This window comes from Dryobates pubescens (genome assembly GCF_014839835.1).
Source record: "Dryobates pubescens isolate bDryPub1 chromosome 41 unlocalized genomic scaffold, bDryPub1.pri SUPER_41_unloc_2, whole genome shotgun sequence".
NCBI classification, from domain to species: domain Eukaryota; kingdom Metazoa; phylum Chordata; class Aves; order Piciformes; family Picidae; genus Dryobates; species Dryobates pubescens.
In genome coordinates this window covers 474,761-489,865 of record NW_026530686.1, presented here as the reverse complement: position 1 = coordinate 489,865, position 15,105 = coordinate 474,761, and the positions used below count along the sequence as shown (strand labels likewise).

Below are 15,105 nucleotides of genomic sequence, written 5' to 3'. Positions count from 1 at the left end.
AGAAGGGAGGTTCCTAAGCTGCTGAGTGCCCTCAGCACTATTCCTTGGTGAGGACAGAGCCTGGCAAGGAGGTTTCTAGGCTGGTGAATGCCCTCAACACCTTTCCTTCGTTAGGACAGAGCCCTGGCCCGCTGGTGGTCTCCAACAACAGCCCTGTGCATGGTGCCCAGAGGTCCAGTGTCTCCGAGTCATCATCGTTGAAAGGTGAGGACAGCAGAGCCCCTCCTGCATTGGTACTGAGGAGGATCCAAGTTGAGTTTCTGGAGTAAAACTTTCCAGAATGGAACTACTGGGATCATGGAATGGATTGGGTTGGAAGGGACCTGAAAGCTCATCTACCTCCAATCCCCTGCCATGGGCAGGGACACCTCCTACCAGCCCAGGTTGCTCAAGGCCTCATCCAGCTTGGCCTTGAACACCTGCAGGGAGGAGGCATCCACAGCCTCCCTGGGTAACCTGTTCCCCCTCACTGTACAGAATGTCTTCCTCATCTCCAGTCTCAATCTGCCCTCTCCCAGCTCAAAGCCATTGTCCCTCAGCCTGGTGCTCCCAGTCCTTGTCCAAAGTCCCTCCCCAGCTCTCCTGGAGCCCCTTTGGGCACTGGAAGGAAATGGAATCCTTTTGGTTGGAGAAGCCCTTGAGGATCATCCATCCAATCATTCTCTCTCTCTACCAAGCCTGGGACTAACTCTTTTACTTATTTCCCTCTCTTATTTCCTTTTCTTTCTCTTATTTCCTTCTCTATTTCTTATTTCCTTTCCCAATTCTTACTTCCTGTTCCATCTCTTGTTTCCTTTCCTATGTCTTGCTTCCCTTCCATTCCTTGCTTCCTTTTCTTATTAATTATGAGACACTCCCATTCTTCTGCTAGCTCCTGAGGTGTTTATTTGGCCAGACAGCCTGGCAACCCTTGGCATCCTTCTACCTCTCCCAGTCTAGTTAGCAGCTAAATTCCCTGCTGAATCTAAAGCATGTCAGGGTGCCCAGAAGGCTTGCAGCTGAGGTGGAAGCTTCTCCTGTTGCTCTTCTCTCCTTTGCAGTCAGCTCCTCTCCCATCCCCACCTTCGACCTGCAGGATGGTGGCAGGAAGGTCTGCCCCAGGTGTGATGCTCAGTTCCGAGTCACTGAAGCTTTAAGAGGACACATGTGTGTAAGTAACCTACTGGAGTGTGCAAGGAACCCTCTAGGTGTAGCAGTAGTCTGCTAGGGTGTGCAGGTAACCTTCTGAGATTCACAGATGGCATTGGGTTAGAAGGGAGCCCCCAAGCTCATCTTGTCCAAACCCCCTGCAGGCAGCAGGGACACCTGCAGCCAGAGCAGGCTGCCCAGGGACACTGCAGGTCTGGCCTTGGATGTCTGCAGGGGCAAGGCCTCCACCACAGCCCTGGGCAATCTGTTCCAGTGTCTCCCCTGCCTCATGGTGCAGAACTTCTCCTGAGGACCAACCTAAATCTGCCCTGCTCCGGTTCCAAACCATTGTCCCTTGTCCATCACCCTAAGCCCTTCTGAACAGTCCCTCCCCAGCTCTCCTGGAGCTCCTTCAGCTACTGGAGGGCTGCCCTAAGGTCAGCCTGGAGCCTTCTCTTCTCCAGCCTGAACAGCCCCAACTCTCTCAGCCTGTCCCCACAGCAGAGGTTCTCCAGGCCTCTGCTCATCTTGATGGCCTCTTCTGGACCCCCTTGAGCAGTTCCATGTCCTCCTTGTGCTGGGAGCCCCAGAGCAGGACACAGTGCTACATGCGACATCTCAGCAGAGCAGATGATCAGAAGACAATATCTCCTGATTGTGGAGTGCAGAGAAGAGTGGAAGGGAAGACCATGACCAGGAAAGGCCACAACAAGGAAGGTGGCAGGGCCTCAGCTTTACAACCTGTTGGTGCCAGGGGATGAATTCATTTCCCAGTCTTAGATAGCAGGAAGTAATCCAACCCAAGGGACATTGACTGGGTTCTTCCTTGCTCAAGGCCTCCTAGAGTCCCTCAGCTTTAGTGGTGGTGGCTCTTGGTGTGTTGAAGAGCAGAAGCTGCTGGCTGCTCTTTGATGTGTGGGGTGGGTCCTGTTTTGCTTCCCTTGCAGTACTGCTGCCCCGAAATGGTGAAATTCCTCAGGAAAAGAAAATCTCCTGAATCTGAAACAAATCTTCAAGCTGCAAAGCCTCCATCTCCAGAAAAAACTCCATCTGTGGCTTCTCCACCTTCTTCCACCCCTATGCCTGCCCTGTCCCCACCTGCTAAAGCTCCAGAGCCAAATGAGAATGTGGTTGACTCAACCCAAAGCAAGCTCATCATGTTGGTGGATGACTTCTACTACGGCAGAGATGGTGGCAAAGTCAACCAGCTCCTCAACTTCCCCAAGGTCCCAACATCCTTCAGGTGTCCACACTGCACCAAGAGGCTAAAGAACAACATCAGGTAAGGGAATGGATGCTCTGAGTCATGGGAGTGGTCAGCAAGGGCTGGGAGTGCCAGAACAAGGGACAGTGCCTTTGAGCTGGAAGAGGGGAGGTTGAGGCTGGAGAGGAGGAAGAAATTCTTGAGAGTGAGGGTGGCGAGACTCTGGAACGTGGAAGAAGGACACAGAGCTGGTGGAGTGAGGCCAGATGCCACGAAGATGATCCAAGGGCTGGAAGACCTCTGCTGTGAGGAAGGACAGGCTGAGGGAGCTGGGGGTGTTCAGCCCGGAGAAGAGAAGACTCCAGGGGGCCTTTAGAGTTGCCTGCCAGTACCTGAAGGGATCCTGCAGGAAGGCTGCAGAAGGACTTTTCATCAGGGGGTCTGGAGACAGGGCAAGGATGAATGGTTTGGAGCTGAAGCAGAGCAGGGTTAGACTGGAGCTGAGGAAGAAGTTCTTCGGTACCAGGATAGGGAAACTCTGGAACAGGTTGAGCAGGGAGGCTGTGGCTGCCTCCTCCCTGGAGGTGTTCCAGGCCAGGCTGGATGAGGCCTTGAGCCACCTGGGCTGGTGGGAGGTGTCCCTGCCCATAGCAGGGGGTTGGAGGAGATGATCTCTGAGGTGCTTCCAACCTGAGCCATGCTGTGAGTCTATGAAATGTTGTCATCTGCAGAAGGAAAAATGAGCTGTAGCCAGCATCCTTGGTCCTGAAGCTTTCCCATGGTGTAGCTGAGGACCAGAAGTGAAGCAGAAAAGGAGGGTATTTGGCCCTTGGCAGGCAGTTGAGGAGTGTGGTGTTGGTGGATTGATTGAATGTCCCTGGGCCTTGAGCAGCCTGGGCTGGTGGGAAGTGTTCCTGGCCATGACAGGGAGGTTGGAGCTGAATGATCTTGAAGGTCTCTTCCAACCCAACCCATCTCTGACAATGTTTGGATTTCTTCTTGTACCCTTTCTCCTCACCCCCCCCAAGATTCATGAACCACATGAAGCACCACGTTGAGCTGGACCAGCAGAATGGAGAGGTGGATGTCCACACCATCTGTCAGCACTGCTACAGACAGTTCTCCACTCCCTTCCAGCTCCAGTGCCACCTGGAGAACGTCCACAGTCCCTACGAGTCCACCAGTGAGTTGGGTTTGCTCCTCTAGGAGTTCATCTGGGGTTGGACTGGACCTTAGAAGCAGCTCTTCAGAATGAGGGTGCTGAGACATTGGAACAGGCTGCCCAGGGAGATTGTGGCTGCACCCTCTTCTCTGGAGGTGTTCAAGGCCAGGTGGGATAAGGCCTAGAGCAACCTGGGCTGGTGGGAGGGGTCCCTGTCCATGGCAGGGGGTTGGAACTGATCTTGAAAATCCCTTCCAACCCAACCCATTCTGTGAAGAGCATCCTGATAGAGTTTCTCAGCAGTCAGTTGACATCTGATAGAGACCCGGTTGAAGTTTCCTCCTTGGGACATCTTGTAGCCACTGAGAAGATATTTTGCTGTCTGCCCAGTACAGAGCAGGCTATTTTAGGGAGGTTTGTGTGGTTTGGTTGGTTTTGAGGGGCAGTTTTAAGGGCAGGGACTTGCTGGAGAGGGCACAGCAAAGGGCTGGGAAGTTGCTGAAGGACCTGGAGCTTCTCTGAGATGAGGCCAGGCTGAGGGGCCTGGGGCTTTGGAGCCTGGAGAGGAGCAGCCTGAGTGGGATCTGATCAATGCTGATCAATACTGCAAGGGTGGGGGGCAGGAGAGATGAGACCAGTGGTGCCCAGTGCCAGGCCATGGGCACAACCTGGACTGTCAGAAGCTCCACCTGAAGGTGAGGAGGAACTTCTGGAAGTGCAGGGTAGTGGAGGCCTGGAGCAGGCTGCCCAGAGAGGTGGTGGAGTCATTCCAAACCCACCTGGATGTGTTCCTGTGTGACCCTGCTAGGGCTTGGAATGGATGACCTCAGAAGGTCTCTTCCAACATCTCCCATTCTGTGACTCTGTGACAGACGTTAGCAAAGGAAGTTGTCTCGGAGGGCTTTGGTCCCCCAGCTGTCACCTGCTCTCCTTCTCTCCTGCAGCAAAGTGCAAGATCTGTGAGTGGGCCTTTGAGAGCGAGCCCATGTTCCTGCAGCACATGAAGGACACCCACAAGCCTGGGGAGATGCCCTACGTGTGTCAGGTACCCAGAATGATCAACAAGTTCTGGAGAAGAGGAGGAGCTCTGGAACTTGCCACCAAAGCCTCTGACTTGTAGTGATCCAAACCACACCTGGCCCAGGCAGTGGGGCTGTGGAGCCCATGCCAGTTCTGTTCCAGGTGTAGACCTGGAGAATTACAGCAGCTCTTGGATGTTTGCTATGGCTTCTCAGCACTCTGAAGCTGGCTCAGGACATTGATTTGGTCCCAGTGGCCTTCAGAGCCTAGCTTTTAATGTCCTCACAGGGCCTGTGGACAACTGAGGAAGGGTCTGGAGAACAGGGCTGGAGAGGAGCAGCTGAGGGAGCTGGGGGTGGTGAGGCTGGAGAAGAGGAGGCTGAGGGGAGACCTCATTGGCCTCTACAACTCCCTGAGAGGAGGCTGGAGCCAGGTGGGGGTTGGGCTCTTCTGCCAAGGAACAAGGGACAGGACAAGAGGAGATGACCTCAAGTTGCCCCACGGGAGGTTCAGGTTTGCCATGAGGAACAATTTGCATCCTGCAAGAGTGATCAGGGCCTGGCACAGGCTGTCCAGGGAGGTGGTGGAGTTCCCATCCCTGGAGGTGTTGAAGAACCCTGTGGCCATGGCACCTGGGGCCATGGTGGTGTTGGGCTGATGCTGGACTGGATGACCTTGGAGGTTTTCTCTCATCCAACCAATTCCATGATTCTGAGGTTCCTCAACTGCACTGAGAAGTAATTCGGACACCTGGGTGTTGCTGTTGAGACCTCAGGGTTGCAGTGAAGTGGCCTTGTGTCATTCTCCTGCCTGCTGTTGCCTGCTGCAGGTCTGCCAGTACCGCTCCTCGCTCTACGCCGAGGTGGACAACCACTTCCGGCTGATCCACGAGGACACGCGGCACCTGCTCTGCCCCTACTGCCTCAAGGTCTTCAAGAATGGCAACGCCTTCCAGCAGCACTTCATGAGGCACCAGGTACTGGGGGGTGGAGCTGCAGGGACTTGGAGCTCCCTGCCAGCCCAAACCATTCTGGGATTCTTGGTGAGGGGCTCAAGGAGGAAGGGAAGTGGAGCTGCCCTTTGGTCAGAGAGGGCAGAAGTGAGGTTTTTACTTTTATTTGGGTTTTTTTACCTCCAAGCCGTGTTGTGACTTTTGTTCCTCTCCCATGCCATCTGCCCTTGCTTTAGAAGAAGAGTGTCTACCACTGCAACAAGTGCAGGCTGCAGTTCCTCTTTGCCAAGGACAAAATCGAGCACAAGCTGCAGCACCACAAAACTTTCCGCAAGCCCAAACAGCTGGAAGGGTTGAAACCTGGCACCAAGGTGAGGAGCCCCAGGGACACGGCAGTCCCACCACCCTCCATCTCCTCAGCAGGTGGCCTGTGCCTGTCAAGTGATGTGTGAGGATTGAGGGGCAGTGATTTGAAGCTGGAGCAGGGTGGACATCAGGACAAGCTCTGCACAGTGAGGGTGGGGAGACACTGGGAGAGGTTGCTCAGGGATATAGTTGAGGCCCCATCCCTGGAGACTTTCACGGTCAGACCTGATATAGCCCTGGCAAGCTTGATCTAGTTGGAGATGTCCCTGCTGAGTGCAGGGGGTGTTGCACAAGATGCCCTTCTAACCTGATGCAGTCTGTGGAACTGCAGATCCGGACTTTCCATCCCAAACCAGCACCTGGCTGCATCTCATCTGCTCCAGACATGGCCCCCCTGCCTTGCAGCTTCTGCTTTGTTGCCCACAAGTTAGCAGCTCCCCAAGCCTGGTTGCAGGCTCATTTAAGGAAGCACATCCAAAGCCTGCCTGCTCCTAGCCATGGAGCTGCTTGACCACCTTCTCGTGGGAGAGTTCTTAAAATTCCAATATTAGCCTGAAAAAGATACAAAACCCACAGGGGTTGGCCTGGATGACCTTTGTGGTGGTGAGAGAACGTTCAGTTCTCACACACACACAAAGAAACCACAGCTAACTCAGTGGAGAAGCAGAGATGAAATAAGCTGCATTTACCCAGCAGGATGAGGTGCAGTGAATATACAGAGTACACAGGATTTACAATATGTACAGAAATACACAGCAAAGAAGGTAATACAGAACAAAACCCTCCTCCAGCCAGAGGAGGGTCCCTCCCCTATACCCCCTCTCTCCCCCTACCTCCCTTAATGACAAAAGGTCATTATCAAGGAGGAGATTCTGCTAGCTCAAAGCATGTGCAAGGATTCGGTTTCTTACCTGTTACTCAAGGTTACCTCCTGCAGCTGTTGCTCAGAAGCAGACAGGCAGAACAGAACTGAACTGAACTGAGATTCAAACTGAACTAAAACTTAAAGTTGCATTTTACCAACCTCCCAATGAAATTCGTTTAGAATATCTGAATGTTTGCAAACCATTCAGCCAGAGCATCCCAGCAGCTGTCCCTTTCTTAAAGGCACAGCCTGAAACGGTCACAACCTTGAAAGGTCCCTTCTGACCCAAACCATGCTGTGATCCATCTGCATCACAGGAGCCAGGCTGGGTTCTGTCCATGGGGTGCTTGGTTGTCACCTCAGAGAGATCACAGGAGGAGGTGAAAGGGGCCAGGCTCTTCTCAGTGGTCCCCAGGGACAGGACAAGGGGTGATGGGCATCAGCTTGAACGTTGAAAGTTCCATCTGAACATGAAGAGGAACATCAGGACTTTAAGGGTGGCAGGGCCCTGGAGCAGGCTGCCCAGAGAGGTTGTGGAGTCTTCATCTCTGGAGGCTTCCAAGGCCCACCTGGATGTGTCCCTGTGTGACCTGCTTTAGGTGATCTTGCTTTGGCAGAGGGGATGGACTTGATCTTCAGAGGTCCCAAACAGGCACCTCTGGGGCTCAGCTCAGGTGTCCTCTATGTTGCTGCTGCCCTGGGTGGGACAAATTGTGTCCTGTTGGTTCTCCTCTCAGAGTCTGAGAGAAGCCCAAGTGTGGCTGGATCCCTTCTGCCCTCTGTGTGTCTGTTCCCTGCAGGTTACAATCAGAGCATCCAGAGGACAACCCAGGACAGTGCCAATATCTTCAAATGACATGCCACAGGGTGCTGGGCATGACTCCAACCTGCTGGCATCTTCTGCTGACCCTCAGCCCATCTTCATGTACCCTCCTATGCAGAGGAACATCCAGAAGAGAGCTGTCAAGAAAATGTCAGAACCTTTGGCTGAATCTCACATTTTGGGGGGGTGGCACAGGGTTGGGGAACCCATCCTGGGCACTGGGCACCTCCTGTCTACCAGATGCCAAGTAAACTTTATGCCAGGAGAGCCTTGTTCCAGTAAATCCCAGATTAAGGCATTCTGGGAAAGCCCTGTGAGATACAGACTGACAGAGGAGCTTTGCTAGCAGCAGAACAGCAGCAGCCCAAGAGCTTTCTGCCCACCCCTTGTCTGCTCCCTGGGCCCCAAACTTGGGGGGTTTGTGTTTTATTTGATTGATTCTTCCACTTTTCAACTGCATCTTCCTGAGTGCACAGCTGGGGAGTGCTGAGCCTGGCATGGAGACACCAAAGGGAGCCAAGGTGCAAGATAAGAGGCAGCCTCAGGCTGCCCCAGGGGAGGTTCAGATTGTCCATGAGGAACAATTTGTGTCCTGCAAGAGTGGTCAGGGCCTGGCACAGGCTGCCCAGGGAGATGGTGGAGTTCCCATCCCTGGAGGTGTTCCAGAAACCTGGGGCCATGGTTTGGTGGCCATGGTGGACTCGATGACCCTGGAAGTCTTCTCCAACCAAACCAATTCTATGAGACTGGTTTGACCACAGCAGCCTGGCCTGGAGCAGCCACAGTGTGGGCAGCAGGAGCAGGGCAGGGATTGTGCCCCTGAGCTGGGCAGTGGGGAGGCCACAGCTGCAATCCTGGGCTCAGGGTTGGGCCCCCTAGGGCCAGAAGGACTTTGAAAGCTGGAACAGGGCAACAGAGGTGGGGAAGGGTCTGGAGAAGAGGGCTGGGGAGGAGTCAGCTGAGGGAGCTGGGGGTGTTTGGTCTGGAGAAGAGGAGGCTGAGGAAGACCTCATTGATCTCTGCAGCTCCCTGAGAGGAGGCTGGAGCCAGGTGGGGGTTGGGCTCTTCTCTCTAGGCTCAGGTGATAAAAGGAGAGGAAATAGCCTGAAATTGCCCCAGAGGAGGTTCAGGTTGGCCATGAGGAACAATTTGTGTCCTGCAAGAGTGATCAGGCACTGGACCAGGCTGCTCAGGGAGGTGGTGGAGGTGTTGAGGAGTCCAGCAGACATGGTGCTGAGGGCCATGGGTTAGTCAAGGCCTTGGCAGCATTGGGCTGCTGCTAGGACCTGATGGCCTTCAGCATCTTTTCCAACCTGGCCAACTTTCCATCCCATCCCATCCTCCCGTGTCCTGCTGTTTGCCCCTCAGCCCCTAACCAGAGCCTGTCCCCTGCCTGCAGGAGCGCCTTGGGCAGACAGACCTGCCTGGAGTGCAGCTTCGAGATCCCAGACTTCCCCAACCACTTCCCCACCTATGTGCACTGCTCGCTGTGCCGCTACAGCACCTGCTGCTCCCGGGCCTACGCCAACCACATGATCAAGTAGGTGTCCTCTCCACGCTCCACCAGTGGGCCTTCAATGCTCTGAAAAGGGGTGCCAGGGAGGCCCAGCTCACCCCAGTGGGTCTTGGAGGTGCTGGATGTCTTCTTCAGCCATGGAGAATCATGGGACAGCAGGGTGACCTCATGGTCAAGAGGAACAATGTTGTCCCAGGGGGCATCAGGAAAAGTGTGGTCAGCAGGGCAAGGGAGGTTCTTCTTCCTCTCTCCTCTGCCCTAGTGAGGCCACAGCTGGAGTGCTGGGGTCAGTGTTGGGGTCCCCAGCTCCAGAGGGACGAGGAACTGCTGGAAAGAGTCCAGTAGAGGCTACCAGGGTGACGAAGGGACTGGAACATGGCTGGAGAGGAGAGAGCTGAGAGGGGACCTGATCAATGTCTGTAAATATCTGAGGGGTGGGGAGGCAAGAGGAAGGGGCCAGGCTCTGTTCAGTGGTGCCCAGTGGTAGGACAAGGAACAACAGAACAACAGGTACAAGCTGAAGCCCAGGAGGTTCCACCTCAGCTTGAGGAGAAAGTTGTTTGGGGTGAGGCTGTTGGAGGCCTGGAGCAGGCTGCCCAGAGAGGTTGTGGAGTCTCCTTTTCTGGAGACCTTCAAATTCCATCTGGCTGTGTTCCTGTATGACCTCCCCTGGGTGATCCTGTAGGTTGGACTGGATGATCTCCAGAGGCTCTTTCCAACCTGAGCAGTTCTGTGATCACCACAGATAGGGTGGTGGCCTTCAAAAGATGAGGAAACGAAGCAGGATTCCTTCCAGTGTCCCCTGCCCTGCCAGCTGCCGCAGCCAGCTCTGATTTTTGTTTTCACTGCTCCAAGCATTTAGTCCAAAAATCTGAAGGTTTAATAACTTAAAAACCATTAAAAGGAAGGAAAAAAAAGATGATTGTGGTGTGTGGAGCTCCATGGAGAGCCACAGCCCAGGGGGCAGAAGAGTCACAGGGGTTGGGGGAGTTGTTTAGAGACAGATTTCATGCCCTAGCAGAGAAAATACCCAGCTGGGGCCTGTCTGGGTTGGTGGGCTGGGCTTTCTGAGTTGTATTCCTCTTGAAATGGGCAAATTGGTGATTTTGGTTGGTTGGTTTAACCAACTTCTTTTGCCTTGCAGCAACCACGTCCCTCGGAAGAGTCCCAAGTACTTGGCTCTGTTTAAAAACTACACTGCCTGGTAATGGAAAACTTCTCAGCTCCTTGCAGTCCCCAGGGAACCCAAAGAGCAGCCACTCTCTGGTCTTCCAGCTCTGCTCCTTCAGGAGCTGCTGAAGATCTCTGTTGATTTGGAACTTTTAATCACTTGTAGTGATAGGAGCTCTGCTGGGAGGCTGAGGGAGATAAGATTGGTCAGGCTGGAGGAGAGAAGGCTCCAGGGAGACCTTAGAGCAGCCTGAAGGGGCTTCAAGAGACCTGGGGAGGGACTTGAGACAAGGGCTTGGAGTGATGGGACAAGGGATATAGCTTTGAGCTGGGAGAGGGGAGATTGAGTGTGAGGGTGAGGAGATACTAGAACAGGTTGCCCAGGGAGGTGTGTTCATGGCCAGGCTGGATGAGGCCTTGAGGAACCTGGGCTAGTGGGAGCTGTCCCTGCTCATGGCTGGGGGTTGGAACTGAATGATCTTCAAGGTCCTCTCCAGCCCAACCCATTCCAGGATTCTATGATTTTGAATGTGGGAAATGGGTTGGATTAAGGGCAGTTTGTCAAATTAAGGGCAATGTGTTGAGCCTCCCTTTGCCTCCCAGTGGGAGAGAACCTTAGGCGCTGGGGACACTGCCCATAAGCACTGGAGGGGTCGGTTTTTATCTCTTGTGGATCTTCTCATACTTGCCACTGCTCCTCAATTCACCTCTTCTCCACCTTGCAGTGGTGTGAAGCTGTCCTGTTCCTCTTGTCTCTTTGTCACGTCTGAGGGTGACTCCATGGCTGAACATTTGGTCTTCAACCCATCCCACGAGTTCAGCAACATCATTTTCCGAGGTGAGAGCTGGAGGTGGAGCAGCAGCGCTGCACAGACCTCTTTTACGACATCACAGAGCAGTTCCTAGGCTGCAGGGGCAAGCAGGGCTTTGTTCAGCTTGGGGCTGAGGTCTGAGTTGTAGCCTCAGGGACCTTCTGAAAGGCCTTGAACGAGTCTCCATTGTTATGGAGATTGAGAGCTAAGCTCTGAGCTCAGCTGTGTGGCTGGAAACCCTCGGGAGATCTTCCCGCACAGAGACAAAGCTGAGGGCTTCAGCCAGCTCCTGTGTTCCCAGGAGACATCTTTGTGCCTTGGTGACACCGGGAGGCCCCCAGCAGCTGCTGCTGGGCTTTGATTAGAGCCTGAAAGGAGCTGAATTAGCACAGTAGTGAGAGCTTGGGGACACCAGGTTCACCAAGAGCCAGCAAGGCCCCACGGCTCTGCTGAGGGCAGTCAGCAGTGTGGGCAGCAGGGCAAGGGAGGTTCTGCTGCCCCTCTCCTCTGCCCTGCTGAGGACACCTCTGGAGTGCTGGGGCCAGTGCTGGGCTCCCCAGTTGCAGAAGGCCTGGAAATTACTGGAGGGAGTCCAGTGCAGGCTGGGAAGCTGCTGAGAGGCCTGGAGCAGCTCTGTGAGGAGCAAAGGCTGAGAGGCCTGGGGCTGAGAGGCTGGAGGAGAGCAGCCCCAGAGGGCATCTGCTGAATGCTCAGCAAGAGCTGCAGGGGCTGTAAGGGGCAAGAGGCTGGGGCTGGCATCTACTGAGTGATGCCCAGGGCCAGGGCAAGGGGTACAAAGTAGAGCCCAGGAGGTTCCATCTGAGCAAGAGGAGAAAGTTGTTTGGTGTGAGGCTGCTGGAGGCCTGGAGCAGGCTGCCCAGAGAGGCTGTGGAGTCTCCTGGTGTGGAGAGCTTCCAATCCCCCCAGGCACTGTGCTGCTGGGCACAGCTGTGGGTGCCCTGCTGGAGCAGGGAAGTTGCAGGAGATGATCTCCAGAGGTCTCTTCTCATCTCCCCATGCTGGGATGCTTTGAGCTCTCCTCCTTGAAGTCCTTGTGCTCTTCCAAGTGGAGCTCTGCCATGGTCTTGTAAGGATGGCTGATGAGCCTGGCTCTGCCCTGTGCAGGAGTCTGCACCTGGCAGTGGTGGTGCTTGGTGCTGGGAGGAGCCTGGGGCTGGAGTGTTTTAATGGAATGGGTGGGATTGGAAGGGATCTTGAAGACATCCAGTTCCAACGCCCTGCCATGGACAGGGACACCTCCCACCAGCCCAGGTTGTTCAAAGCCTCATCCAGCCTGGTCTCTGCTGCTCCTGCAGCATGTGGAGATGCTGTGGCATGGCAGAGGGCCACTTCTGCTCCTCTCCATGATGAGGAGCTGTGTTTGTTTGCCCTCAGTCTTTGCTTGCTGAGCCTCAGATGTGTTTTGTTTTCCTCACCAGGGCCTTCTTGGATGTCACATTCCAGGTAAACCTTCGCTAAACTCCTACCTGCCATCGCCTGTCCCTTTGGGTGGGGCTGAGCTTGTCTCGGTCTCCTTTGCCCTCTCTCAGCAAGTTAGATGTCTCTGGGATTAAAGCATTGCTGTCTTCTCTCCCATCCAGACACCTTCAGCCCCAGGACAAAAGCTTGAGGACCCCTTGTCCCACCTACTCCCCAAGTAAAGCTGCTACTGTGAAATGCAAGCCTGTGCCACCCACACAAGAGGAGCTGGAGCCCCAGCTGGCACCAGAAGCCTACAGCAGACCCCTGGTCTGCCAGGAAGAGGAGGAAGAAGAAGAGGAGGAGGAAGAGGAGGAGGAAGAAGAAGAAGAGGAGTGCTTGAACATCGAGGCTCAAGAGGAGGAGCAGCCCAGCAAGGAGCTGCCAGAGGCTGGCAGCAGGAAGGAGCAGCTGTCCGTCAAGAAGCTACGAGTTGTCCTCTTTGCCCTCTGCTGCAGCACGGAGCAGGCTGCAGAGCACTTCAGGAACCCTCAGCGGAGGATCAGGCGTTGGCTGCGACGCTTCCAGGCCTTCCAAGAGGACAACTTGGCCTCCCTGTCAGAGGGCAAGTACCTGAGCTTGGAGGCTGAGGAGAAGCTGGCAGAGTGGGTCCTGACTCAGAGGGAGCAGCAGCTGCCGGTCAACGAGGAGACTCTCTTCCAGAAGGCCACCAAGCTGGGGAGGTCCCTGGAAGGTGGCTTCAAGATCTCCTATGAGTGGGCAGTGAGGTTCATGCTGCGGCACCACCTGAGCACGCACACGCGGCGGGCAGTGGCTCATCCCCTGCCCAAGGAGATGGAGGACAGTGCCAGCTGCTTCCTGGAGTTTGTCCAGCGCCAGATCCACACCCAGGACCTCCCCCTGGCCATGGTTGCCGCCATGGATGAGGTCTCCTTCTTCCTGGACATGGAGGTGCTGAGCAGCGACGACCGCAAGGAGAACGCCCTGCAGACGGTAGGCACTGGGGAGCCCTGGTGCGAAGTGCTCCTCACCATCCTGGCTGATGGCAGCGTCCTGCCAGCCCTGGTGGTCTACAGGGGGCAGCTCCAGCAGCTCTCCAACGTGCCTGAGTCCATCATCTTGGAAGCCAAGGAGGGCAGCTACGGCGACGACGACGTGATGGAGATGTGGGCGTCGAGGGTGTGGAGGAAGCACACTCGGTGCCACAACAGCAAGGCCATGCTGGTGCTGGACTGCCACAGGTCCCACCTCTCTGAGGAGGTCCTGGCCCTGCTGAGCTCCTCCAGCACCTTGCCAGCCGTGGTGCCCGCTGGCTGCAGCTCCAAGATCCAGCCCCTGGATGTCTGCATCAAAAGGACTGTGAAGAACTTCCTGCACAAAAAGTGGAAGGAGCAAGCCAAGGAGATGATGGTGGACTCCGCCTATGACTCAGACATCCTCCTCCAGCTGGTTTTGTGCTGGTTGGCAGAGGTTCTGGAGATCATCAGGGACTCTCCTGAACTGGTCCAGCAATCCTTCTTGGTAGCCAGCGTGCTGCCTGGCCCGGATGGCACTGCCAACTCCCCCACCCGCAACGCTGACATGCAGGAGGAGCTCATCTCCTCCTTGGAGGAACAGCTCAAACTTAACAAGGAACCACCACAAGAGCTGCTGGAAGGCCAGGAGAGGAGGACCCAAGCTGAAGAATCTACAGACCCTGAGGTCCTCCAACAGCTCTTCGAGGGGGAGAGCGAAACCGAATCCTTCTACGGCTTCGAAGACGCCGACTTGGATCTGATGGAAATGTGACCAAACCCAAGATCCAACCCAAAAACAAAAGGTTCATTTGTTTTTAAACAACCCATCCTGGGCCCCCTCCCCCTGCCAAACCCGTCCTGAGCTCCCTGTGGATTTTTGTGGGTTTTAGGCAAAACCTGTAGACAAAAAAAGTCAACTCAAAACCAACCAACCTTTCCCCCCTCCCTCCTCGTTTATTGTGCTTTTCATTTGGGGTTTAAAAGGAGGGGAAAAAAAGACAAAAGCTCCTCCCTGTGGTTGGTATTTTTCTGAAGCTATTTCGTGGGTGAAAGATTTTTTTGAGTTTTGGGTTGTTTTGGTTTTCTTTCCCTCCCTTGTATCATAGCCAGGGGGGAGGCTCCAGGGGGGGCCTGGTTTTATCGTGCGGAACCGTCGGGAATTCTCCGTTTGTCCAGGTGAGGGCTGGGGGAGAGAGGCAAAAAGGAAAAGGCAGGAAAGTAGAGAATGAACCAATCTGGAACCTCCTGGGGGGCTGAAGGTGGAGTGGTTGCGGGGTGGGGGGGGGGGGGAAGTTGTTTTGGCAGGGGTTGGGTTTTTTTTGGTGTTTGCAGATAGAGGTTGGGGGTCCAGGGGGTGTTAGATGTGGGTTTGGTACTTGGAGGGCTGTGGCTGAGCCAGGTGGTTGGGGGTTTGGGTTTTGTTTTGGTCAGGGTTGGTTTGATTTGGGGTTGGGTTGGGGTTTCTGGTTTGTTTTTTGTTTGGTGTTTCTTTGGCTTAGGGTTTTTTAGGTTTGGAGATTTTGGGGTTGGGGCCTGTGGGGTGGGGTGGGGGTTTTGTTTGTTGTGTTTGGGGTCTTTTTCATTTTTTGTTGTTTTTTTTTCGTGGGGAGGTTGTGGTTTTGGGGGGAGGG

At 54.8% G+C, this 15,105-nt stretch overlaps 1 protein-coding gene across 3 annotated transcripts in view; it reads left to right on the top strand.

Moving 5' to 3' along the window:
• The window catches only part of POGZ (pogo transposable element derived with ZNF domain), a 35,814-nt gene extending 21,406 nt beyond the window's left edge, over window positions 1-14,408 (top strand). For 2 of the 3 annotated variants that reach the window (XM_054179209.1, XM_054179207.1), the window contains 13 exons: window positions 115-204; window positions 1,041-1,150; window positions 2,076-2,410; window positions 3,361-3,515; window positions 4,439-4,539; window positions 5,344-5,490; window positions 5,703-5,837; window positions 7,498-7,670; window positions 8,920-9,060; window positions 10,181-10,240; window positions 10,932-11,044; window positions 12,458-12,482; window positions 12,620-14,408. In XM_054179209.1, the coding sequence (XP_054035184.1) occupies window positions 115-204; window positions 1,041-1,150; window positions 2,076-2,410; window positions 3,361-3,515; window positions 4,439-4,539; window positions 5,344-5,490; window positions 5,703-5,837; window positions 7,498-7,670; window positions 8,920-9,060; window positions 10,181-10,240; window positions 10,932-11,044; window positions 12,458-12,482; window positions 12,620-14,246 (3,212 nt within the window). In that variant the 3' untranslated portion in view covers window positions 14,247-14,408. The remainder of the gene's footprint in view (window positions 1-114; window positions 205-1,040; window positions 1,151-2,075; window positions 2,411-3,360; window positions 3,516-4,438; window positions 4,540-5,343; window positions 5,491-5,702; window positions 5,838-7,497; window positions 7,671-8,919; window positions 9,061-10,180; window positions 10,241-10,931; window positions 11,045-12,457; window positions 12,483-12,619) is intronic. The other variant, XM_054179206.1, reaches the window with a different exon arrangement.
• Window positions 14,409-15,105: the final 697 nt, after the last annotated feature.